At 42.7% G+C, this 26,753-nt stretch overlaps 2 protein-coding genes and 1 long non-coding RNA gene across 5 annotated transcripts in view; 2 read left to right on the top strand and 1 right to left on the bottom strand.

Moving 5' to 3' along the window:
• The window catches only part of TOMM70 (translocase of outer mitochondrial membrane 70), a 31,291-nt gene extending 30,234 nt beyond the window's left edge, over positions 1-1,057 (top strand). Inside the window, exon 12 of the mRNA XM_032477807.1 lies at positions 601-1,057. Coding sequence (XP_032333698.1) covers positions 601-754 — 154 coding nt within the window. The 3' untranslated portion in view covers positions 755-1,057. The remainder of the gene's footprint in view (positions 1-600) is intronic.
• Positions 1,058-1,101: 44 nt separating this feature from the next.
• Positions 1,102-2,708, top strand: LOC116663166. Its single transcript, XR_004319290.1, has 2 exons — positions 1,102-1,523; positions 2,536-2,708. It is a non-coding gene; the product is annotated as an uncharacterized LOC116663166 (long non-coding RNA).
• A 5,955-nt stretch (positions 2,709-8,663) lies between these two features.
• Positions 8,664-26,548, bottom strand: NIT2 (nitrilase family member 2). 3 transcript variants are annotated; one of them, XM_032477768.1, is made up of 10 exons: positions 26,394-26,548; positions 22,973-23,091; positions 21,304-21,424; positions 19,790-19,878; positions 16,026-16,119; positions 15,436-15,510; positions 14,270-14,348; positions 12,413-12,511; positions 10,147-10,202; positions 8,664-9,803 (listed from the first exon to the last, which is right to left on the bottom strand). In XM_032477768.1, exons 1-10 carry the CDS (start codon positions 26,419-26,421, stop codon positions 9,712-9,714), a joined length of 852 nt encoding a protein of 283 aa, XP_032333659.1. In that variant the 5' UTR covers positions 26,422-26,548; the 3' UTR covers positions 8,664-9,711. The 3 variants fall into 3 exon arrangements, 1 of the variants encoding a protein (XP_032333659.1); XR_004319234.1 differs by having other exon boundaries at positions 9,724-9,803; positions 12,353-12,511; XR_004319232.1 differs by lacking the exon at positions 8,664-9,803 and adding an exon at positions 13,721-14,103 and having other exon boundaries at positions 10,167-10,202.
• Positions 26,549-26,753: the final 205 nt, after the last annotated feature.

The raw sequence follows: 26,753 nt of genomic DNA, 5'->3' as shown, positions 1-26,753 counted from the left end.
ACTTCTTAACTGCCAGTTTGTTAATGTGAATTACATTATTGTACTAGAATAGGATAAGGTAGTAGTTCTTAATCTTTTGAGCAAAGCTGTGGATTTTTCCTAGAATATTGCACATACAAAAACTCTTTGCATTTAAGTTGTTCATAGAGCCTGGGTTAAGGACCCCTGATTTATGGAATTTGATGAATTTTGTTTGTGTGTTAATTGTACTCTAAGAAATCCATTCTAAATCCTGCCTTACAAATAGATAAATGAATGTGAATTAATGAAATTGCTGATTATCCTAGGATTTAGCAAATCTGCCTACTTAATAATGAACTTTAAAAGTTATTTTTTTTAAATTAATTTCTCTCGTCTCATTATTCTTATCTGTAAACAGAGACCACAAGTAGTATCACGTAAACCCGTGGTATTTGTAATAGTAGCTAACATTCATTCAGTGTTTTCTACGTGCTAGGGATTTTTCTGTTATAAAGAAGCATTTTATTAGAATCATAGTTGAAACTTAAAGGTCAGGCTCCATGTAGCATCACTTACAAACTTCTTTGCATTCTGTGAAGTGCTTGTTGAATCTGAAGTTTCAAATTTTTGTTCTTTTAGAGGAAACATGGAGAAAGCCATTGACATGTTCAACAAAGCTATTAACTTGGCCAAATCAGAAATGGAGATGGCTCATCTATACTCACTCTGTGATGCTGCCCATGCCCAGACAGAAGTTGCAAAGAAATATGGTTTAAAACCACCAACATTATAAAATATGGGGGAAGGAAAATGACCCTGTTTTTAGAAGTTTACCCCTCCTTCAACTGAACCCTAAAGACACTGTCAAGAACTGTGCTGAATGGTGGAACTTAGTATTTCCGTTTGTGCTGTTGTCATTCGTTACATCCGTTTCACGTTTAGGTGTTGTGGGAGTGGCTGTTGAAGGAAGTTTGCAGTGTTGCAGCTTTTATTCCCTGTGCAACAAAAGCTTAGAACCTGTTAAAGGGATGTTAAAAATAAAGTTGCAGAGTACAAATGATAATTGGCCATGCAAATAAAAACTTTGATTTGTTGATCTGGCTTTTTTTTTTTTTTTTTTTTTTTTTTTTTTTGAGGGGCGTGGGAGAGGATGATTATGTTCTGGATGATTTTGTCTGTGTGTGTGTATGAATATTTTACAGCATGTTTTAAAATTAACATGATAAGCGCTGTAAAATAGGATTCTTTTGGATTCGATTAATCTCTTTCAGTTGATTTTTTGGAAGAAAACAAAGCTTAAGTGGAGCTTTTGTTCTTATGGCAGCAAAATTAAGAGACCCTTTAAAACACCATCAGCATGTACAGTGCCTCTGATTCTGCAGAAAGTTAGACTCAGTGGCAACGCTTAAACCTTTTGACTCTCTTCAAGTCCAGTGGATGATGTACATCATGTTTAAAGTCCACAACAGCTGGTTTTCATACAGTCAACTATGCAGAAGTGAGATATTCTAACTGATACATGTGCTAGAAGACTATTAATGGGAAAGCACACCAGGCAAGAGGTAAGATGAAATGGAAATGTGTTTGTAATTGTCCACAGCTATTGTCTACCATAGGTACTACTATTTAATAGTGTACTTAAGGAAAAAAAATGCAGGTTGGTTGTGTATATAAAGATGAAGTAAGTGTGATTAAGTAATTAATTAGCTCAAAATTTCTAGTGAAGAAAATATGGCTAAAGGTTCAAAAAGAATGTAACTCTCAAAGCCAGAAGCATAGCATTTCCTAAATGCTTCTCTACTACAACTATGTGTACTTAAGGAATTTTGAGCCAGTATTTTCAAAGATGCTGAGGACATGTGGACTGCATTTTTATTTTGAGCTAACCTTGGTCTCAAGGGCCTGACTACCCATCTGGTTCTTCACTAGGGATACTGACAGCAGATTGTTCTGTTTGTTTTACCTTTACCTTACCCTCTTATTTAGAAATCACTTTATTATTTTTTTCCAGTTTCCACCTTTATAGACCATCCTTTTGTTTATATGCTGGATTTTTCTGGTGGGAGGAGAGGTTGCGTTCTTTAAGAGTCTTATTTTGAGATATTCAGGGCGGGGAGAGGTTTACTTAAGTTTAATAAAACAGCAAGCCTTCAATTGTATTTTTTGGAAATGAAATCTGGCTATAGTTTACATTGTCGGCAGTAAATGAGCATTTTTACCCCTCTTTAAAAGGGTGCTTTATCCTATTGAAACCAAAATATTTCATCTAAAATGCTATCTAGAAGTTATTAGAAATTACTCCCTTCCAAAGTCAGAGTCTGGAAATTTTTGAGGGGCCTCTAATTTGTGGGAGCAGTTAACATAATTTAAGATGGTTTGGATAACATAAAGTATGAGAGCTCTGCATTTGAGTTCTAAATTACGCACCTACTATAATAACCTCTGCATATAGAAGTGTTCTACATCTCTGACTCATCTCTGACTTAAAGTTTTTATTTGCATGGCTGTATTTACATTAACACTGATACTTATTTTCTTCTCTCTTCTCTCTTCCTACCCCTTGGGGTTGGGCAGAAAAACACACAAAGGAAACAGAAGCATGTGCCATACAATACTGTCATTCCAAATCCTCACGGATTATTGCCTGTTCTGAAAAATATTTGAAACTGCACTGAAAGCTGCATCTGTATCTTTTCTTTTGTAAATGACCTCACATGTAAATTCACCAAATAAATATTACATTCAAGCTTTTCTATCTATTCTTTAAATAGAAAGATAGACATTATGTTCATTTACCATAGTACTGGGTAAGTTCATTATCATTCTCTTGTGGGCTCATACTAACTTTGAAAATAGGAACATACTGGACATGTTTGTTAATATATGAAGCAATATAAGTTTGGGGTATGAAAGATGCAGTTTCCCATCCTTCCTACTGGGGAAACAAAGCTCTAAGAAGAGCTAGTGGAGCCAGCTTACTTTACTCCTGCCTGTACCTTACCCGTACTTGCACAGCAGCCTGGAAGGTTACCGGTCCTCAAACTGGTTTCATTGATGAGTGAGTTTTGATTAGTTTTCAACCACTTGGGAGTCTAGGAAAGGATGCCTGAAAAAAAACCCTGTCATCCTTGAGTGATTGTGGTATGAATAGAGATCTCAAAACAGTAAGAAGCTTTGGTTTTATTTTTTGTTTTTTAAACATTTATTGTTACTTAATTATTTTGGCAGGGGGCACTAATTAGGCTTATTTATTTTTAGAGGATTTAGAGGAGGCACTAGGGATTGAACCTAGACCCTCATGCATGCTAAGCAAGTGCTCTACCACTTGAGCTATACCCTTCCCAAGAAGCTTTGGCGTTAAAACACAATTCAGGTAGAACTTTCTGCTCTGGGGAGACTCAGATTGTAGTTTAATAGTGCTTCTTCCCAGGAGAGCGTAACTGTCATCTTCTTAAGGCTGTTTAAAAACAGGAAGACTAATTTACCCAGGAAACTTTTGAGCATAAAAGTAATAATCACTCAAGACTCTCCTGGGTAAACTGGGTTGTACGGCCTTTGTATTTATAAGGAAGTAACATAGGCGTGGTGATGGGAGGGGTAATAATCCTACCCTTAGTTCTTTGTAAAATGTTTGTGAACAAAGTGAAAAGAATTTTAACTTGACCTATTTGGAAGCCTTAACACACTGTGATAGAATGAATAATGGTTCCCCCAAAGATACCTACATCTTGATCTCTAGAACCTGTGAATGTTACCTTATATGGCAAAAGTGGTGGGGAAAATATCCTGGGTTATCTAGGTGGACTCCCAAATGTAGTTACAAGTGTCCTTGTAAAAGGGAGATTTCAGACACGAGAAGACAATGTGATAACAGGCAGAGATTGGAGTGATGCTGCCACAAGCCAAGGGATGCTGGCAGCCACCAAAAGCTGGAAAGGCAAGAAAGGATTCTGCCCTAGAGCAGAGCTTGGCCCTACTGACACCTTGATTTGAGCCCAGTGAAACCGTTTTCAGACTTCTGGCCTTCAGAACTATGAGTAAGTTTTTGTTGTTTTAAGCCACTAAATCTGTGGCAGTGTGTTACAATAGCCATGGGAAACTAATACAGACTCCTTTGGCTATTTGGCTATTCAGAGCCCAGGGAAACATTGGATCAATTTCTTTTGCTGGCACTGGAAGGTAACATGACTGTGCAGGTGCTTCCTAGAGGCCATGGGAGGGTTTGGCAGTTAGATAGGGCTCTACAGCAAATAAAGGGGGGGGGGGGGGAGATCATGACTGAATCTGAGTCCTGGAAACCATTTTAGAGGGTATAGAGAGTTTGAAGCAAGGAGGACCAGCTAGAGGAGGTGGGATTCTGCACAGATGACCCATGCTCTAATTATCAATGGACTGCTATATTAAGCAAATTTTACCCAATTTTATTTCCCAGAATATCTGCTTTATGTCAAGAATTGTGACGGGTCTAAGATTTTGCCCTTGCAAACTACAGTTTTGTGAATGCTGGCAGAAGATGTGAGAACTGGATCAGAGAAGATGGACTGATTAGAGCATGGTAAGCAACATGAACTTCACATCCCGTGGATGTGACCTGTAGTAATCTAGGTGGAGGCTGCACAGGCCGTGGGTTTGTGTCACAGCTGAGAACTCTGAGCTTAGGAAACCCACATCTTAATGAGCCTGGCTATAAGCAAACAGGCCTGATTTTTGCATCAGAGGGAAACATTATTTTTATTATACTAGTTAGTAAACAGACCTGTCCTACTGTGCTTCAGAAAGAGAGAACCTCTATCTTCCAAAGCTGTTCACTTTATACAAATGTCTTTGAAAGGACAGTCTGGTAGAAAAGCTATCATTGCCTCTGTGAGACATGCAGAAATTTAGGAGACCTACAGAGAATGGACTGCCCGTCTCTACATGTTCTTAGCTTTTATTAATTCATCTTGAGCTTACTCTTTCAGGAGTTCAGAGGATTACAGTTTCTATTTTGGACAACAGCATGGTGTAGGGAAAAGTATTACCGGCCTGAGCACCAGGTGACCTTGGTTCTAACACAACTTTCCACTGGCTGTGTGATCTTAAGTAAATGAAGGTCCCACCCAGCTCTAAATTATCTGAAGCTACTCCCATGTCCTAGATCTTCCCAGATTAGAATCCCTTAGGGTAAGGGAACCATTCCAGAATATGTAGAAGTTAGCTAGAAAGCTTGCACATGAACAAGTACAAACTGTAGGAATGAATCACTCCAGCTCAGCACTTACTGAGCACCCATCAGGTGGCTCAGGAAGTTCCCAAACTAGGATGAGTCTTGGTGCCATAAAGCTACATACACTGTGGTATGGAACACAGGACAGTAATAAATCCTGCTAAGCCTTGAGTAATTTAGGTAAGATTTAGGTAAGGAAATGGGGACACCAAAAAACACACACACACACAAAACCTAAGTGAAGGCACATAATGAGTCTGAGCTGAAAATAAGCCATCCAAGTATAGAGTCTAGCAAGATGAAGCTATTTGTTTTGTTTTTTTTAAACTGGTAAGGAGACGCCGATAGTGGAACTATGTGTTTGAGAATTATCAGCCTATGTTTAAGACCATGCATGTGAATGAGATTACATCAGGACAAAAAGGACTAAAAAAAAACTGGGAAATATCACCCTCTATGGGATAAAGGTGGCAATGCAAAAGGGGTCACTGAGATGGTAACACCAAGGTCACACTGATGGTGTTGGGTTTCAAGGAGCCAAATGGACAGGTTTGCAAAGAGATGGTTAATAATCTCTGCCAAGGAACTGTCACTAGAATGGTGAGGGGAGAATCTGGCTACAAGGGTCTGAAAAGTGACTGAAAGACAAGAATTAACTAGTGAATAGAAATGACTCCTTTAAGAAACTGAGTGAAAAAGAATGAGTTTTTTAACAGTATGGCATGGTTTTTGTTTTGTTTTGAGGGAGAAACTTTGAGAATGATCCTACAGATACAATAAGGGAAAGAATAGTTGTGCACAATGAATACATTTGCAGGGTTTAAAATATTGCAAGAAGAGCTAGGATCACAACACTTGAAACATTACTGCACCTTCCCCACCATGCTCCACTCTTCCAGATTTTTGGTCATTTGATAAATTACAAATGAGCTACGAAGTAATCATTGAACAAGAGTTAATGTCCTTGTATGTATGTGTTTTAGGCATTTGACTGTAGATCTAGAGCTTAATTTTTTAATTTGTGGTTTTAACAAGGCCATTTTATACTAAGTGCCTTCTCTTCAACAACTACCTTTTATTTACCTTCCAATCTTCACTCAAAAAGAAGAAAAGCTGAATGAAGATAATAATTTGGCAAGAAATAGGAAGCTGTGACAAAAAGGTATGTATAAGGAATAGAGGAGAAAAGCCCGTATTAAGCCTGTTGCCCTGGCAATATGTTTGGCCAGTGCAGAGATCACAGAATGCACATCTTTTCCCTTTCCATCCCCTGGCTTCATCAGACCCCTTCACCACCAAAACCTATACAGCAGTGCTTATGAAGCAGCATAAAAGATGAAAAACTAGTGCCAGTAGAGCAGAACATTCATCCTGAAACCTAAACTCCTGTCTAAACCCTTTTTTAAAAAGGGTCTAAATCCCTTTTTAGGGTGTTTTGCACAGATCTGGTAGCAGCAAGGAGTCCCCTAAATTGATGCCACAGTCTGACTACTATTTAGTCATTTGAAACCCTGGAATGTTAATTTATTCACTTGAAACCAATGCAACACCCATTATCTGTTAACTCTCAACTTCAAACAAGCTCAGTCAGAGTCAAGCCACATTTTCATTTTCATGACTGACTGCACATCCTGACTTAATTGCAGCATCTGTTGTTATGCTTGTGAAGGAATCAGTTCCATTAGCTGAATGTGTTACCTCATCTAAACTGCAGGGGACAGATGTCTTAACATGTGGATAGTGGGCTTCAAAGTATTAGACAAAAAAGTATCATTGCCTAACTAACTCACTGAAAGAGTACAGGGGAATGACAGTTGTTTACACCTTTTCCATGGCCTTGGGCTGCAGTCTTCTCCCACTTCATGTGGACCAAATCCAGCATTCATTTTGATCAGATACCATTTTTCTTCAAGGTGGAATCAGGGGCCATGTTACCACTTACTTTCTAAGAATAAAATATTACATACTAATAGGAGATGCCTACTCCATACACAGTCTTCAGATGCACCAGAAGGCAAGATGGCCTGGTAACAGCAAAAGGACAAGAAGACATGCATTTATGATGATGAAATACAAAAACAAGCTTTAGAATCCGTCTGCCTCTGGCTGTTGTAGGAATGCTGTATAAAGGTGAGGTATCTTTTCAAAGAGGAAATCAGAAAATACCTCAAGACATACGTAAATAAGAATGCAACTTTCCAAAAATCTGTGGGATGCAGCATAACAGTTCTATGGGACGTTGCGCTGTATACCAGAAATTGACACATTGTAACTGATGGTACTTCAATTAAAAAAAAAATAACAGTTCTAAGAGGGACGTTTATAGCAATACAGGCCTACTCAAGAAACAAAAAAGATCTCAATCTACATCTAAAGGAATTAGAAAAAACAAAAACAAAAAACAAAGCCCAAAGTCAGCAGAAGGCAGGAAATAATAAAGATCATAGAAGAAATAAATAGAAACAAACAAGAGAAAACAGAAAAGACCAATGAAACCAAGAGCTGGTTTTTTGAAAAGATAAAACTGACAGGCCTTTAGCCAGGCTCTTTAAGAAAAAAAGAGAACCCCCAAAAAAGAAATGAAAGAGGAGAAATTATAACCAATGTCAGAGATTTAAAAAAAGAGAGAACACTATGAAGAATGATATGCCAACAAATGGGACAACCTAGAAAAAATTCTAGAAACATACAATCTTTCAAGACTGAATCAAGAAATTGACACTCTGAACAGGCCAATCATTAGCAGTGAAATTAAATTAGTAATTTTAAAACTCCAAGCAAACAAAAGTCCAGGACCAGACAGCTTCACAGCGGAAAGCCACCAAAATACAAAGAAGAGCTAATACCTGTCCTCAAACTATTTCAAAAAAGAGGAGGGAGCACTCCCCCAAATTCATAAGGCCAGCATCAATCAATCACCCTGATACCAAAATGAGACAAAGACACTATAAAAAAGAAAATTACAGGCCAGTGTCTCTGATGAAAATAGATGCAAAAATCCCCTACAAAGTATCAGCAAACCAAATTCAACAATATATAAAAAGGATCATACACAGTGATTCAAGTAGGATTTATTCCAGGGATGCAAGGATGGTCCAATATCTGCAAATTAATCAATGTGATACACCACATTAACAAAAGGAATAAAAATCACACGATCATCTCAATAGATAATGGAAAAACCATTTGACAAGATTCAACATCCATTCATGATTAAAACTCACCAAAGTTGGTATAGAGGGAACATCCTTCAACATAATTTATGACAAACCCATAGCTAACATCCTAATGGTGTAAAGCTGAAAGCTTTTCCTCTAAAATCATGAATAAGAAGTGGAATGGCGTCATGGATGTATACATGTGTTAAATTCTGCCAAGCTGTACACTTAAAGTCATTTGCCCTTTTCACTTGAACCCTCCTGAGTACACTGTGCTGTTTCTCAAAGGTCAAATTGCACATGATAATGTCATCATCCTTATAGCTAATTGTGTGTTCATGTATTCTTTTAAAATTCTGTCTTATTTTCCAATATGGTAAATATCTATACAGATGTAAACAGCAGTGTGCTAGAGCAGAACTGCACCAGCACACAAGTGCTGACTGCGCACCTATTCCCAGCTCTGTGTTGAGGTGTTACATTGATCACTTGAGTTTGGTAGTAAGTACGCCATGGAAATTGGCAAATGCTACCACAAAATCGACTTTTTCTCCAACAGCTGGTTGTTAAACATTTACCAGTTCACCACTAGCTATAACGTACATAAACAAAAGCTCAATGGAATTAATTTTTAATTGTGTAAAAGGACTCTGAGAACCATTAGGCTAAAAACTGGCCTTTACGAAGCTAAAAGTGTTACCAGGGAGAAAGCAAAAAGAAAGACTTTCAGACATTTATCTTGACAAAATCTTTGGCAGAGACTCACACTTCACTGGACTTGACCAAATTATGCCACAGCCATTCTCCCAGGGGGCTCATGGCTGAAACAGTGTTTCCCCTAAGACCAGGGGGCTCTGAATCATTAGCTCCTTCTTGAATTTGAAGAGCCCAGAGGCTGCTAGGAAGGGTGGGGCTACCATCTCCTCTAACAAACGTCACCTTGCTTCCCACAGCTACTCACAGACCAAAACGTAATGCTTAGGTGCTGCTCAAAGAAGAGTAGCACCAGACCAAGTTTTCTACATAATGATTCCAACTCCAGCAATGTCAATGTATCAGGTGATTAACCACCAGGATACCAAGACCTGATACTTCACTGACTGCTTTGAGGCACCTCAAGTACAGAAGGTTTACAGCCATCCCTCCTCCTGCCCTTCAGTGCCAGCCGCGTCCTTTGTGACTGTTCACTGTGGTGTGGAGAGTATCAGCATCAGCTGATGCTCCATCAGCTCTATCATCTCAGACTCCTTTCCCAGGAAGAGAAAAGGCTGAAATTTAAAAAAAAAAAAAAAAAGAAAGAAAAGAATCTCCATTAAAGAATTCGGCAGGGAGTTGATAATGTTGCAGAAACATATCTTCTGTTTCATGGCACATTGAAAACAAACATTAGGGCTTTTTTGCTTCCACTGCATAGAGGTCTGATCGCTTCTGGCTAAAAATGGGGATTTGCTGGCGTATTTCAGCCAACTTCGTCAGGTCTGCAAAAACAGGAAAGTGCACTATTAATAAGAATGTAATTCCTTATTGACCAACAGGAATTTCCTCCCCAAACAGTATAAAAACAACCAGAGCCTCAGCAAGTACCTTACAGGCCTGGTCTAGAGGCACAGACAGCCTGGCGCTGCCCCTGGGGTCATTTCACACCAACCCAAGAAAACTCAGGCTGAGACACAGGCCCAGGGCCTGGCCAGAGAACCAAGGGTAAGTGAGGGGGTGGGGCATAAAGGAGCCCCTCCAGGTGACAGGGGTTTCACAGCTTTAGAATCTGGCCTCAAAGCTATGGGGACCCCAGGGACCTAAGCTGTGCCGGAGCAATCTTACCTATGTCTGAATACACGATCGTTTCTTCAGTGCCAGCTTGGGCGAGGACCTCCCCCCTGAAAAAGATTCAGGCGAGGATGAGTGGATCCACTGATGTCTCCTGGTATTCAAGATCTCTCTGTTTCTCCTCCCCACCTCACAGGTCATAGGGGAAGGAATCTGAGTTTTACAACAAGAAGGTGGGGCATAAATTCCTGTTCTATGATTTAAGTAGCTGTGTGGCCTTGCAGCAAGTCATCTGGAATCTCCATTCCTAATCTATACAGTGGAAATAAAAGCTCTGTGTGGACTTAGTGAGAAAATTATAGAGTATGTTTTGTAAACTGCATACTGCTAGGGAATGGTAGTTACTCTAAGATGTGATGGAAGAAATGTTCACATACGAGGTATGGGGAAGTCATTCTGGCTTATACATCATTTACCATAAACTTTATGCTAACTAGAGCAGCCCACCGTGCAGCCTATCAAACAGACATTGTACATCTGCTTTAACCGTTAAAGAAAAGGGTGCACTGTCCAGAAGTAAGGAGTCCATTTTGAGAACAGAGATAAATGCCTCCCTTCCTGGGACATCCCACCTGGGGACGGTGGGGTGAGGCCTGGGCAGTGCCCAGATCTGCTTGGATCATCCCTGGATTCCTAGGCTCATGGTTTTCGGTTTTTGAGGGAAAGGTTTCAACTTATGGGGCCTGGGTAGAGTGGTGGAACCAAACCCTGGCAGGAACCACACACTTGGAAACAGCAATGCTCCATAAATTGAGGGAAAGGCTAATCTGGAAAGCTATTTCCAGTGCTGAGTCTCTTGGCCCAAAACAGGGCTTCAAAAACATCTGTGAAATGAAATTTCTCCAAAGCACGAAACAAAGCAATCTGAGATAACAAGCAATCTGACATAAAAACTGGTTCCATTTAACAGATGGTCACAGATTTTTGGCACAGTGAGCTACTAACACTGTCATTAATGCCATTTAACTGAATCCTTTTCTAGTCTCTTTTATTTCTTCGCCCACGTGCCCTGGCATCCAAAGATCTCTATGTTAACCCCAGGCACCTATGCCAACACTAACATAAGCCAGGGGGCCCACAGACCTATCGGGGAATTCTGAAAGTGATATAAAGGTAAATCTTACACAACTACTGTGTGTCAGAAGCAGTCAGCTTGATCGGTAACAGAGTTCCTCAGGAGAACTAGTGGGGAGCAGAGCTGCCCCAACAGTCAGGAAGCCAATCACTAACATCTGGGCAGAGGAACCTGAATCAAGTTTGAGGAAATTTTCAAGCCAAATCAGTGCTTCCAGTCTTTCAGTGCCCCCCAGGTCCTAATGCAAAAGAGGATCACTGGGAGTCTCTCCCTGGTCGTAGCTTCCAAGGCCTTCCCCCTAACACGCTTTGATCTTTGGGTCCTATAAGGTCAGACGAGGAACCTTCAGGAACCCCACCATGATACTTAAGCCATCACAGCCTTGTTACTGGCATATTTATCCTGAAACTGTAGCGATACCTACCTGTGTGTGTGTTCGTAATCATACAGACACACAACAAGTGGTATGGAATACATGGAAGTTCTGAGTTCAAGCGCTGGATCCAAACACTAGTTCTAGCCACTTCATCCTGTGACCGTCAAGTCTACCATCTATAAACTGAGTTTAATAAAGATAAGTCCCTGAGAGTTCAAGTTGAGATAATGTGTGTGAAAGTGCTGTGTAAACTGTACAAATGCCGGTAAGATGTGTCTGTTAACATAGGACTGTGTATGTAACTGGGCAGACCTCCATGCTGGTTTCACTAAGTAATAAAATGCTTTACTTTCTCACAGAGGACAAACTCACAGCTCCCCTAATTCAATCCATCCTCCACTCTCCACTAATCATTATACAGGGAGCAAAATCCTCACCCTGTAACTCATTCCTGTCCTGGAACCAGTGACCCAGTCTAAATTTTAACCAAAAGCAAAGATTTGGGGAGCTTCTTTTACTAAAACCACCCACCTGTTACTGCCACGTTGTTTCCAAGTTTGATTGACAACGAAACACATAGAAACTCAGAAGAGGGCTAAGGCCAAGCACTCAGCCAGGAGAGCAGGACTCTCTCTCTCCATGGTTTTAGAGTGGAATCTTCTCTCACAGAGAGAGGAAGAGACCAGGCAGGCGTGTGGGGTCTGGGGGTGGAGGGAGGGGCAGGGCCAGTCAGGAATCAGACAACCCACCTGCCCAACTGCCATCTCTCTCGAGCTCCTGCTGAGCCTGTCCCTGCTTAGCCAACTCACCAAGGAGTCACAACGGTACTATGTCCCCAGGCGACATAGGACGCTTTGTCATCCCGGGCAGGAGATGCTGTGGCCACATACACTTGATTGTCAACAGCACTGTAGTCAATGGACAGAAAAAAGGTAAATCATACATTACATAGATCTGTGACATTTTTCTATCCTAAGTGTACAGATCCTACTTTAAAAAAGTAGGACAGGAAGACAACAACAAGAACAACAAAAACAACTAGGACAGGACAGGCTGGCTTGGATGAGAGAAATATCCAAAGCCATGGAACATCTCCTCAAAAAACATCTTACTGCATAAGCCAGCACCCCACTGGGGCAGTTCTGCCCAGCAGGGGACACTTGCCAACGTCTGGAGTCCTTTTCGACTGTCATGACTAGGGGGTTGCTATTGGCACCTAGTGGGTAGAGGCCAGGGCTGCTGCGAAACACCCTACAACACACAGGACAGCCCCCACAAGAAAGAATTATCTAGTCCAAAATGTCGATACTGCCACAGGTGGGAGACCCTGGCCTGAGCCAGCCTGTAACATGTAAAAGAGCAAAGCTTCTCTGGTGGAGGCAGTCGAGGTGTCAGAGAAAAGGCAATGGCCTCGCTGGGACAAACACCTTGCAGGGCTGCAGGGCGCTGCCATGCCAGTGGCGGCAGTCCCACCATCTCAAATGAGGCAAGAATTTCAGAGGGCAGCCCAGGTGCACCAAGCCACCTGACCCAGAGCCCTCTGGGCTCGATCAGCAGATCCACGCCAGGTTGTCCCAGTCTCTCCCAAGCGTTTCTTGCTCTCGATAGACAGCACTCATGAATACTCAAGGCGTCACATGCCCCACCCCACCCTCCACCATGCAACCCGCCAGACACTTCCACATGCCTTCCAATTGCCATCATCTGTAGAAGTGAGCAGAGGGACCACCTCTGGGCAGAGAGAGAAGAGTACTGACTGAGAAGGAGCAAAAGGGAACATTCCAGGCACGAAGAATGTTTCAGATGCTGATCTTGCTCACAGGTGAATGCATAAGTAAAAATTCCCTGACCTGTAAACTTAAAACCAGTACGCATTTCCCTGAGTATATAGTACCTCAGTTTTAAAAACCTTTTATGAAAAAAAGCGATCTCTGACCAGCATTTCATGGTTTACAACCCACTTCGCACAGTCACTCCTTTTCCCTTCCACGTTACGCCCACCTCTGTGACCTGCCCTTCACCACTCCTCAGCCTCAGGGAACTGAGGAAACAGCAGCTGTGACACATGCCTCGTATACCTGTGCGGTGCTCGGGACATAGAGGTTAGAAGAACTTACGAAGGGTTTCCTGGCGGTGTACCAAGGCCAGCAGGAGGTTGTGGAGGACGGAGCAGGATTAGCACCCAATCTGAGCAGCACAGGGTCAGCGGAGTGAAGACCACAAATCTCTCCCTAGGGCTGTCAGGCTAAAGTAACCCCTGCCTTTTCCTTGGCTTCTGGGGCTCTGAACACATACATTCTGTGGATCTCCAATTCTCTGTAAAAGTTGCTGGCAACTCTATCAGAAACACCAATCCGTATCTGACCACAGAAATATGAAATCACTGTCCACTCGATGCAGTGCTCTTGGAAATGCAAAAATCACAGTCCCCAAAATCCATGAGATTGGTGGTACTGTGGCTTCTGAGAAGGTGCCCAACAGCAGAGGCCCTCCTTTTGGACTGGAAGATGAAAAGATGCATCTTTTTGAAGTGCATTTGGATGCTGGGGCATCCTGAGTTAGGGGCAGCATTCCATATGGGGAAGGTTGGTACTTCCACCAAACTGGAAACGCTTCCTCAAAGAAACTCTGAAATGCCTGAAGGTATTCTTGAGATGCTTTCTTACCGGCCTCGCTGAAGCAATTCCCAGTGAGCTGGTCCGGTGGTCAAATTAAAAGCTCCAGGATATACCAACAGCTGGCAGCCTTGGGGAGAGAAGGGCCACAGAAGAGTGGATGCAGGTGGACATCCAACCACCACTAGTCCTTCCCTTTGTTCCTTCCCCAGCCGGGACCAAACTCAAACTTTCCCAAGCATGAGAAGATGCAGCCAAGTCAGACAGTGTCGGCAGCATTAAGTATGGCTCTAAATTCCTTAGAGACACACAAAACACATACACACAAGAAAAGTGGTGCTGATAACCAAAACCACAACACATGACTTCTCTTAAAAAAAGTGGGAAACTGTCATTCAGATTCCTCTCAGAACCAAACAGTCAGCTATGACAGCCAAGGACCATGTTTTTAATGCTTTTCAACTGAAATGAGGGGCAGGACAGGTGCTCTAACGCTTACCTCTAAGACTCAACTGAGACTGCCAAACCAGAGACCTTGCGCCTCCCCCTTTTGCTGAGCAGAGTAAGTTATTTGCACCCACTGCACTTTAAGTGCCAAATGAACAGGAAACAGAGCACCTTCAGCAGTCTAGGAGGGAAGCTAATATTTGCTGAGTACCATACGAGGGGGTTTATGAGCTCTCTCCTTAATCCTCACACCATTTCTATGAGAAAACTGGACCCACACTGCTCTAGGGAGTAAGTAATTTACCGTAAGTATTGTGCCAATCAAGGGGAAGAGATGGAATCAGAACCCAGATCTGCTCTGGCTCGGTGCTTCTCCAAGATGGCAGGACACGCTTTACCTGGACCAGATGTCACTGACTACATCCCTACTGCACCCATCATCTAGGACCAGTGAGTAGGTTAAGCCATGAGCACATAAGCCATTTCTGTCGGGCCCCGAATGACTCTTTCCAAACACAGTAGCAGGAAGGGCTTGAAGGTAGAGCAGATGTTTAGTTTAGAAGCACAGCTCCTGTCTTAGCTGTGTAGTGTATTAAATTACAATCTCTGAAAAACTGTATTACCCAAACGCAGCAGAAGTCTGAGAAGCCAGATGGGGCAGAGAGAATTAAGACCTCTCCTCCAGGTTTCCTGACCAAAGGCTCCCTCCACCCACATGACCAGCCCAAACCGAGCCTCCCATCACCCACATGACCGTCATGCTGCCTCACCTCTCTGCGCGTAGATTTGTGCCAGCTCTGCAAAGCGGAGGTCGTAGCAGATGCCGAGGCCCACTCTGCAGTAAGCTGTTTTCCAAACAGAAAAGGTACAAACAAAATGTTAACCCCCTGCAGCCTGGGGCAGCAGGAGCAAGCCTCCATGACCTAATGAGCACAAAATACTGGCGGGAATACATCGACGCAGGGCCCGCGGACAGAGAAAATTCATAAGCTTATTCCTGCTTGGACTTTAGCTCATGAAGAGGCCATTTACGTCAGCAGAGCAGAGATGAGAAATTCGTTCCAATTGAATACCTCTTATCTAAATGGGAGGTGTTCAACCACCACTGAACAGGTACGGGCTGGACACTGACATACTAATAAAAGGCTATGACCAAAATGGAGGGCAAAATCATGTCAAACCCTTGGCTCTCCATTCAGTCCACCCTTTCTAGATCTCTGGCCATCCGCTGCCCTTCTCACTTCTGGTCTTCAGTCAGGTTTTATAAAAAAGTTGGGGAGGGACAGAAGAGAAGAGCAAAGGAACACCTGATCTTCTTCCAGTGGGACTGCTAAAAGGGGTGAACTTATCTTGTACGTACGAGTATCAAATGTGGAGAAACTATCACCAGGACTCAGTGTTTTAGATTCTTGAAATGTGATTTTCCCAGGAACATCAATGTCAAACAGATGGAGCTGCAGCACAAATAATGGATTTGGTTACCTCCTTTCCAGCAGGGGGTGTGGCAGTAACAACAAACGTCCTTCCACAGCCAGCGGTGGGGGTGCCAACTGGATAAGCAGCACCCCGGCCTGCCCATAACCCAGTCCGCAAGCTGACCGTCATCGTATCAAAACAAACTCTAACACAGGGAACTGGAAAAAATAATGCTGTAGGTTTTATGACCCCTCCTTTCCTCAGTGGTGCGCAAATCAACATCTAAGTTTCTTATGGAAAACAATTAATGTGTTGCTTTTTTAGTTGGTATAAAAGCTAAATGAAGATTTCTCAGAATCAGAATCACACTGACACATTGGCAGGAGAGGTGAAGAGTGAGTGAGTGATCAAAAATAGGTAAAATTTTACAAACCAAATGCAGCAATACATATAAAAAGTAACACATCACTCCCAAATTCAATTTATTCAAGGAAAGCAAATGTGATTTAACATGAGAAAACAACGTAATTTACCACACTAAAAAAGGAGAAAAATCACATGATCACCATAAGAGGTGCATAATGGGAATCTGGTAAAGTTCTACATCCATTCTTATTTATAAAAAACGAAAGAGAAAATCTCTTCAAGGAAGGGAACCCCCTTAATCTGATAAAGAATATCTGCCAAAAACCCTAAAGAAACATCATATTTAGTGATGAAATATTAAAACCCTTCTCCTATTGAGATCAGAGACAAGGTAAGGACACCTGCTATTCAACACTGTACCAGAGGTCCTACCCAAAGCAACAAAGCAAAAGAAAGGAATAAAAAGTACAAGGAGTAGAAAGAAAGTGAACTATTATTCTCAGATGATATAACTGTGTACCTAAGAAATGTCAACGGAAATCTACAGGTAAATTATTAGAATGAATGAGTTTGGCAAGGGTACTATATACAAGGTCAATATTTTTTAAATTAGTTGTATTATTATATACTAGCAAGAAACAGAGGCTAGAAGGGCATCAAGAAACACCAATTAGGAATAAATCTAGCAAATGATATACAAGACTTTACCCAAAAATTATTTTAAAAATTTGAGAGAAATTAAAGAAAGCCTAAATAAATGGAGATTTTATAACTATCTATGTATCTCATATTCATGGGCTGGAAAACTCAATCCTGAAAGCATGCACTTTTCAAAACATAAGAGCTGGGTTAATAGCTCAATGTTGGGTCTTCTTTCAGTAACGGCAGAGTGGCTCCTATCAGACCAGCTTTCTCACAGATAACTGTGCACTCTGGACAAAATAAAAAACTATTTAAAGACACTTGAGAAAAATTAAAATCACAGAAAAAGAGAAGTCAACACGTGGAAGAAGGGAATGGCACTGGCTGAGTTTCCCATTTATCTACAGCTTTTAGTTGGAAACAAGGCCCCGGCTGTTGCTCCAAGTGGTGGTGACAGCTACCCACAATCACACTAGCTGAGGAACCAGAGGTTGGAGTTCACGGCAGCTGTAAAGAGAGGAGGAAATCCTGAAAGGGAGAAAGCCAAAGAACAACAACTAATATTTTACATATAAAATCTGTCCAGATTTCTGGCTAACCAATGAACTAAAGATGCGTGAGGCAGACTCCAAGCAGCCCAGCAGACGCTACATAATTTTACAACAGAACAGAGCAGCTGAAGTTGCTGCCCACTTCACAAAGGAAAGAGTTTGGTGTTTGAGTATGCCCAAATTAACTACTTGCTAAAACAAAGAGTTCAACACTTTTCAGAGGTATGTAATGGCAGCTAGAATCTCAATAAAATACAACTCAAAATTACTAGACACACAAACATCTAAAAGAAATCTAAATCTAGACCTAAAATGTAAAGAAAAGGCAGCAATGGAGCAGACCCCAACAAGACCCAGATGTGATACTTACCAAAGACTTTAAGGCAGCTAGTGAAACCAAGCTCAAGAGTGTAAGGAAAAATATGCTCTTAATGAATAAACAATAGGAAATATCAGTAGAGAATAAAAGCTACAAAAAAGAACAAAATGAAAGTTTTAGAAATGAAAAATACAATAGCTGAAATTTTAAAACATTTCACTGGTTTGGTTTACAGGAGATTGGAGATTACAGAAGAAAGACTTGGTGAACCTTAAAATAGATCAATGGAAAATGTCCAGTCTGAAGAAGACAAAGATAAAAGGTTGAAAAACAAAAATAAAAACCAGCTTTAGTGACCTAGTTTGGTGAACAGTATCAAAACTGGAGTCACTGGGACAGAAAAATATTTAACAAAATAATGCTCCCAAGTTTCCTACATACAATGAAACACTTAAATTTACAGACTCAAGAAACACAAAGCATGACAAATACAAAGAAAATCATAGGTAGGAATATAAGAGTCAAAACGCTGAGAACTAAAGCTTACAAAAAGACCTTGCAAGCAGGCAGAGAAAAACACAAATTGCATGTGGGAGAACAATACAAATTACCAGTGCTTATGGTGGGGGAGGGGGGAGAAGCCAGAAGATGACTGAATAATGAATAAGGTCTCTTAAACTTCCAAGGTAAAAAGAAAACTGTCAACCCAGAATTCTATTCCATCAAACTGTATCTCAAGAATAAAGGCAAAGTAAAGATATATCCGTAAATAAAAACTAAAAGAATTCATAGCTAGCAAATCCTCACTACAACAATTCTAAAGAGGGTCTTTCTGTTTGAATGCAACAATAACAGACAGAACTAAGCTCTTCAGGAAGAAAAGAAAAATATCTGAAATGGTAAATATTTGGGTAAACATAAAATATTTCTCTCAATTTAAAATACACATGACTACTTAAATTAAAAATTAGTGTTTTGTGGGATGTATAATGTATATAAATGCAATATGTATGCTAACCATAGCATAAAGAATGGGCCTATATGATTGCAAGTTTCTTAAATTTCACATGAAGTAGTGTAATCTTCACTCTGAGGAGACTGCAACAAGGTAAGTGTGCATATTGTAATCCCCAAGCCAACAAATTAAAAAAAAAAAAAAGGCAAACTAATACTCTATCCAAAAGAATGCTGAAAAGAGGAACAAAGCAAAAAAATAATTAAATGCCTATATGCTTAAAATCCAATCATATCAATAATTACATTAAATATAAATAGAGTAACCACTCCAATTAAAAGGCAGAGATTGTCAGAATGAATAAAACTTCAAAACCCAGCTATATGCTGTCTGCAAGAGAATCATTTTAAATATAAAGACACATATAGACTGAAAACAAAAGATTAGAAAAAGATATATCATACGAACAGTAAGTATACGAAGCCTAGAGTGGCTACAGTAATATCAGAGATAAACTTCAAGACAGAGTACTACAAGAAAAAAAAAAAAGACATATCATAATGATAAAAGGACCAGTTTACCAAGAAGACTTAACAATCCTAAATGTATATGCGTGTACTACTACGGCAAAGATGTCAACTCTCCAAAGTGATCACTGTATGTTCAGTACCATCCTAATCAAGATCCCTACAGGTTTTTCCTTACCTGAAACTAACAGGCTGAGTCTACAATTTATATCAAAATGATAACAGCCAAGAACAGCCACCTGTGCCAACTAGTCAAATGCCTGATGTGTATACAATATGATGAGAGGGACTGGGGGCTTCAGAGCAAATTCTCCAAAGGCAATGAGACTTGCCACCGTCTCTACTTACCTTTCTGTGCTTTACCAGTAAAGTTCCATCAGGCCCAAACACTGCACAGGTGTTATATAATCTCCCGGCATCCTCCTCCGGGATGGAACCTTTCATTGAGAGCAGAACACACAGGCATAGGAAATATTCTGAGTAAAGCACTGTGATGATAACAGCAAGAAAGCTCAATAAAGTTTACTATCTTCTTGGGTCCAACAATAAAGAATATTATCTTCTAATATTCCACTTAATTGTGGGTTTTTTTCTTCTGGAATATGATTTTTCACAGATAAACTTCAGAGTGCAGATGAAATGCAGTTAGGTCAGATGCCAAAGACAGGTTTCAAAAATAACCACAACGTTTCTGAATTCACATTTGATCTTGAGCAATACTTAATCTGGAGCATTGGCACAACATGAGAATTCGCTGTTGCTCAACTTAAATTCACCAGGTCCTGCCACATAAGTGTATCCAAAGAGGCCTTGAAGTAGGAATATAACCCAGTCTCTCCATCACTGAATATGGGCCTGCAGTTCTATCTCTTCTTGCTTTGCCTTCTTTTCTCCAACTTTTATTCATTTCTAATTCTTACTGTGTCATAATACAGAAATAATTGTTTGCTATATTTTTATTAAATCATTTTATTGTATTGATTTTTTATTTAATTAAATAGAACATTTTTTATTTAAGCAAAACCACATAAATAAAGCTACTTTTTAAAACTGAAGTATAATTGATTTGCATATTATATTAGTTTCAGATGTACAACATAGTGATTCAATAATTTTTATAGACTGTACTCCATTTAAAGTTATTACAAAATAATGGCGCCATATTCCTCTATGTTGTACAATATATCCTTGTTGCTTATTTACTTTATGCATAAGATTTTGCATCTTCTAATCCCCATCCCTGTCTTGTCCCTCCCCCTTCCCTCTCCCCACTGATAATGCTAGTTTGTTCTCTGTATGTATGAGTCTGTTTGTCACATACATTCCTTTGTTTTCAATTTTTTAGATTCCACGTGTAAGTGACAGCATACAGTATATCTTTCTCTGACTTATTCCACCAAGAGTTAATACTCTAAGCTACCTTAGATGTATGTGGTCTCTTTATGGGGAAAAAAAATATTCTTAACACCATATTAATGAAAGACATTCAGATATGGCTTTTCTTTCCACGTCTCCACCTACCCCTGCACTCCCAACTCCTTCTCCAGGAAATCATCATTATCAGTTTGTTGTGTGTCTTTCTACAATATTTACTATGTCTTACATGCATCATTACATACAAAAATATATAATCTTGTTTTATGTGGAGCATTAACCTGTATAGGAGTACCTGTTTGTTTCATATTAAACCTGCTCTTTTTCCACTTAACAGTGTATCTTGAAGATCTTTCCACATTACTACATAAAGATCTACTTTATTGTTTTTAATGGCTAATTTGTATTCCATGACTTGAATGTAACAACAGAAGTTATTCAGATGTTTTTAACCCTTAGGCCATTATACCTTGAGGGTAGGAAGTTACCTCCAATGACAAACACGCTGCACTCCTTTGCTACTTCAGAAAGCTTCTGTGTGGAGTCACCAGGAATTTTCTCTGCATATTCAGGAAAATATTTTGTGCCATATGGAGAATTAAAGCATTCCTAGAATAACAGTGGCAGAGAAAAAGGGGGAAAAAACACCATAACATCCAACTCATTTTAAAGTTCTGCTGTAAAAAGACACAGCTCTCAAAGAGGTGAAACACAGCATCTGACACCTTGGGGCTAAAGAGACCGCGGCCACAGACAGGACTCAGTCGTGGTCCGGGGCTGGAGGAGACAGGTCAGCGTCCCCCTAGACCCGGTCACCCCGGCAGAGGCCGGACCTGCCCCTCCCTCACATCCTAGGGGAACTATGCGTGCCCAACCTTGGGCACCAGGACCCCAGTACCACTAGGCTTACTCAGAGGATTCTGAGTGTTAGGATGAATCTATCGTCTCAAAATTATACTGGTAACTATGTAAAGCAATAAAGCCTGTGTTTTTAAAAAATACAGAAGCTCTGAAAGCCACAGAGGTTAAGACGTTTCCTCATGTATAAAAAGCTGTTTCTAAGCTCCCTTCCAGCACCATCATCCTGATCCTGCAAAATCTCAGTTCCCCAGAATGTGTGTCTTCAACAGCTCTCTGATAAAAGAAAAGCAAAACTACTAGGTTTCGACTCTAGTTCATTCGTGTCTCATTTACTGAGATGCCTGCACACCAGGCACTACGCTAGCAAACTCAAGGCCAAGGATCGCCAGCTGGTACAAGACACATGTTAGGTAGAGGGGACACATGCAGAATTCAAGTGCTTTCACTCCCGGCCTGTAGACTCCGACCCCCAGCACCTTAAACCAACAAGAGACCGTGATCAGGGTACGTGTACAGGTGAATCCCACGACTGGAGCAACGTTAAGATCTCGAGCTCCCTTGTTAGAGTCCGACTCACTGGCCACACCTGTGACAGCATGAGCCTAAAGTACAAGGTGGCCCTGAAAATTCTCCCAGTTTGCAAAGGGCTGCCTCCTCTCCGTAGAGGGGAAGGCAGAGTGAGGCAGCGGACGGTCTGGAAGAGTTCCACCACTGACCCCAGTGGCCTCTGCCAGTAGAAGATGCCAGGAGATGCATGTCCCTGCACGTGCAGGACCTCCGCTGGGGCCGACCCTGTACCTGCTGACAAACCGACGTGGTGCCATCTTCAGCTGATTCTGTTCTAAAAGAAATCACCTGGGAAACAGAGGCTGCGTCCTACTGGCTCACTACAGGCTACCACATTTTGGAAGATACCACAGGCTTCCTGTATGTATCTAACAATATTCAGTTTTCAATAAATTTTTTTTATAATGTTGGCGGTTTAGTGGTAAAATCAATAGTCCTGGTCCTGCAAAGACTTAATTACACAAGGAAAGAAGGTTAAGTATCCGAGGCCCTGAGGTAAGTCCCTCAACCTACCAGGTTTCTGAACCCAGTCAAGTTAGACCCATAACCATGCTGGCACGTCCTGTCACAAAGACCCTCACTAGGGTCATCTTCCAGACAAACATGGAACAATCCTAGGGCCCCAAAGGACCTTGCTGGACCCCGGAAACAGGAGGACAAGCAGATCTAGCAGACAGTATTCTGCTGGGACAACAGTTCCCAGAAAAGGGTGGCTGCTCCCATACTTACTGGCAGAGAAACTATCTTGGCTCCTTGCTTTGCTGCCTCCCGGATAAGGCCACAAGCTCGAGTGAGGTTATCCGATTTGATGGGAGAAACGTGAAGCTGGATGAGGGCCAAGCGGAAAGCTGAGGATGAGGATAAAGAAAACAGCTGTCAGAAGATCTGATGCTGAATCAGACAGAGTAGCACTTCTCCACAGAGGGCAGGTGATGTCTGGAGACACTGTTGATGGTCATGGCAGGTAGGGTGCGACTGGCATCGAACGGGGAGGGGTCAGGGACACTGCCAGACATGCCACAGTGCACGTCCCTCACAACAGTTATCCAGCCAAAATGTCAGTGACACGGAGGCCGAGGAGCCCTGAGACAGAGCAACGTCCGGGGGCAGAGCCCAGTCCAGGCACGAGACTCAGAAGTCGGCAGGGGCAGCTTCTCCCTTACAAATGAGAACGTGGCTGGAAGAAAGAAGACTGGGTTTGAATAGGGGGCTGCCCCTCACTATTTGATCTTAGGCCTCCAGTCTTCCCCCAATCCAGGTGCTGAGCGCGTCCCAGCGCAGAAGGCGAAACCCCTTCGGAAGTCTCACCCCGCCATGAGCTGAGTTGGGGCAGCAGGCCCATGGGAAGGGGAGATGCCTGTCTCAACTCCCCATCACTGGCGGGGACACGGGGCATCAGTCCAGCTGCTGGCGAATGGGATGCCTGGCAGCCAGTGGGCTGCACGTGTGCCCAGTCGGGGGCAGGGCTCCTGGGCACCGGTGAGGGTCTGTACTCACCCCATAAATACTCCCGTGCCCAAAGCGCATAACATTAAGGAGCAAATAAAGAAACACAGGAGAGGTGGAAAAGACACTGCAGAAGGAAGAGCCAACAGCACTTTCTCCTGCTGTCTGAACATTGTCATTGGAGACGGTACCACAAATTATGCAGCCAGCCTTGCCAACAAGATCTGCTGCCGGCCTCGTGAGAAGGTCAGGGGCTCCTCCTTGAGGTAGTGGCCACACCCTACGTGTGCTTTTCCTGTATTCTTCGGAGTTCTCTTTTTAGGTCTTTTAGTAATCACCTTTACTGGTCAATCATATTTTATATAAAACTTTTCCTATTCAGGTGGTTTGTTTCTGAGTCCTGCCTGGACGCTGACTGACACACAGTTTTTGCCCACAGTCTGACAAAAGGCTACATTAAAGGATCCAAAGCACGTTGTAACCCACAAAGTTCTGCAAAACTCCAGGAATTATTAGTAATGGCCGGCCCTGGCTTCCCCACCCCACCTCTGCTCTGGAGTCTGAAGTCCCACCATCGGTGAGTTCTCTTCTCTGGGTGTTTCCTGTCACAATAAAAATGTCCCAAGCGAGGCAGCACTGACAGACCCTGGCCTTTGAAGAAGGTCTGGCTCAGGGTTAACCCTAAAAGTAGGAAAACATAGATGTTCCATTCCTCAGTTTCTCCTAAATATACTGAGAAGAACTAAGTTTAACCCTGAATGCAGCTTGTCAAATAGTTTCCAAATCTGGATGAAAACCAAACAGGAAACAAAGGCTGGGGTTACTCTGGGGCACAGAGACAGCCTGAGCTGTCACCAGAATGTCACACAGACCCACTGAAGGTCTCCACTGTAACTCAGAAACCGGGCTTTGTCTCTGCTTCTAAAGGGAGGGAAAGACGAAGTCCACCACAGCTATGCCGATGGCCTCCACTGTCCCCCATCCTACCCAGAAAGGCTGCTGTCCTGAACCAGGCTTGACTGCCTGACATTCTGCAAAGCACCCACTCCAGAGGGGCCAAGGCAGGGAAATTCCACCACTGGGGAGTTCCTCGATGCTGAGGACGAGATAACCAGTCATTCAGCTCCTCAGCTGTAAAATGAAAATACAATGACTTTTCAGGTCCCTGGCTGCCCTAATATTCATTGTAATCTAACAATCAAGGACTTACCAAGGGGAAAAAAAAGGACAGACTATCTTCAGTGAAGGGACCAACATAAAAACAGCATAAGGAATGTGCAGGTCCTTTACATATATAAGCATCTGTAAGGTAGTGTAAACAGTACTCTGCAGATGAGGAAAAAGAAGCTTGCAGGGGGAAAGCTGTATGAGGCCAGTTAACAAAGTAAGCGGTACAGCAACAATCAAGCCAAAATCTGGACTGCGGACAGAACAGGCACCGTTTGTTTTTGGGTAGGTGGGGGAAGGTTATGTCATTTAAAAACACTCCTCAAGGGAGTCAGATCAACATCACCCTAAACTACATCAAGAACCACAGCTCTCAAGTCTATCAGCATCTCCTGAAAGATACAGCACATTCAGAGGGAGGACTGTAAAAGGACTTCTATACCCAGATCCTGAAGGTTCATCCAGCAACCAACTTGCCCTGTGCTCCAGGAGGCTGAAATGGAAAACAGCACCTTCCACACACCTTAGCACCTCCAGGGAACTTCATTAGACCTTGGAAGGTGTTCATTTTACAGGAGAGGAAACTGAGGTCCAGAGAGATTAAATGACTTGTTGACATGGGCTGAGCCAAAACTGTAATAATCCAGGTTTCCAGACTTTGAGTCCAGAGCACTCCACTGCCTCATGTAAAAGAATCCGGGCAAAGGCCTGGAAACAAACACAGCTAGAAACTCGTCCCTAGGGCTGATCCAGAATGGAGGAGCATAAGTAACATGTAATACCTAACCTGAAAGCTCAAGGTCCTGATGGAGACAAAACTTGCCCAGCTTTTTGTTCAGGAGAAGAGGGCATTCTCCAATGAGTGTGAGGGGGGTGCACTGTGGAGTAAATTAACCAGTCCTCTTACCACACAAGCCCAAATCAAAGAAAACAGTGCTTAATTTTCACATGACAGGTCTCAAACCACAATCAGGGTGGATGCCTTTGCAAAACCCAAGTTCAAAAACCAATCTAAAACCTAACAACAATCTCCAAGAATCTCACAGGGCAGACTCTCACACTTAGGAAAAAATGATAATTACTCAGTGCATAGTCTTCGGGTGGTGGTAGGGGAGTGGCGGTAGGGAACAGGGAAGACAACAGGAAGAGTGTATTATTTGCATTTGAATTCCCATGCAGGTGGATTAGGAACAGGTGGGCCCAGAACTCATCTGGAGTCATTGCCTGACGTGTCACACGAGCCCAGTGGGGAGCAACGCGAAGGCCCTTCCGGCACGCAGGCCCGATGCTCCCGCGGCCCCGTCGGCCCGCCCGGAAGCCCGGGATCCCCGGGAGTGCGCCCGGCTGCGCTCCGCGGCCTCCTCCCGGCTGCCTCGCCCGCGCCCTCCACCCTCGCCGCTCGGGCCTCCAGCCCCAGGGACACCAGGTCAGGGAAGGCCACGGGACGGAGGCGAGGGGCCGAACCGACGTGACCGTCCTTCGGCGCCGCGCCTGAAGCCACCCCTCCGGCCCGAGCTCGAGCTGCCACGCTACTTACTGGCCATGGCTCTGCCGGGAAGGCGCATGGATGGGCCCAGAGGCTGAGCGAACGTCTTCCGCCCAACAGCCGCGGCGCCGCGCGGGACGGGACAAAGCCGCGTCGTGGGCGGGGCAAAGCCGCGTCGTGGGCGGGGCCACGCTCCGAGACCCCGCCCCTCCCGCCTCCGGGACCGCTGGCTCCTGGGAGAGGGTATCTTCTTTCCCGCTCGCCTCAAACACTTATTAATGGCCCGCTGTTTGCGCTAGGATGGACCAACGGGAAACGGCTAATTACAACGCAGTCCTGAAAAAGGAATGCCTCAGAATGCAAAGGGGCAAAGAGAGGGCGACCTAAATCGAGGTAGTGTGCTGGTAAATG

This window comes from Camelus ferus, chromosome 1 (genome assembly GCF_009834535.1).
Source record: "Camelus ferus isolate YT-003-E chromosome 1, BCGSAC_Cfer_1.0, whole genome shotgun sequence".
NCBI lineage: Eukaryota > Metazoa > Chordata > Mammalia > Artiodactyla > Camelidae > Camelus > Camelus ferus.
This window is presented reverse-complemented; position numbering and strand designations above follow the sequence as displayed.

What these genes read in the sequence shown, in the direction of transcription:
- NIT2 (XM_032477768.1), bottom strand. Translation starts at nt 26,421, where the DNA reads ATGCGCCTTCCCGGCAGAGCCATGGCCA. An exon ending in TCCCGGCAGAGCCATGGCCA is followed by an intron (nt 23,092 to 26,393) that starts GTAAGTAGCGTG and finishes CCTCATCCTCAG; the next exon opens with CTTTCCGCTTGGCCCTCATC. An exon ending in TACTGGTAAAGCACAGAAAG is followed by an intron (nt 16,120 to 19,789) that starts GTAAGTAGAGAC and finishes TTTGTGCTGCAG; the next exon opens with CTCCATCTGTTTGACATTGA.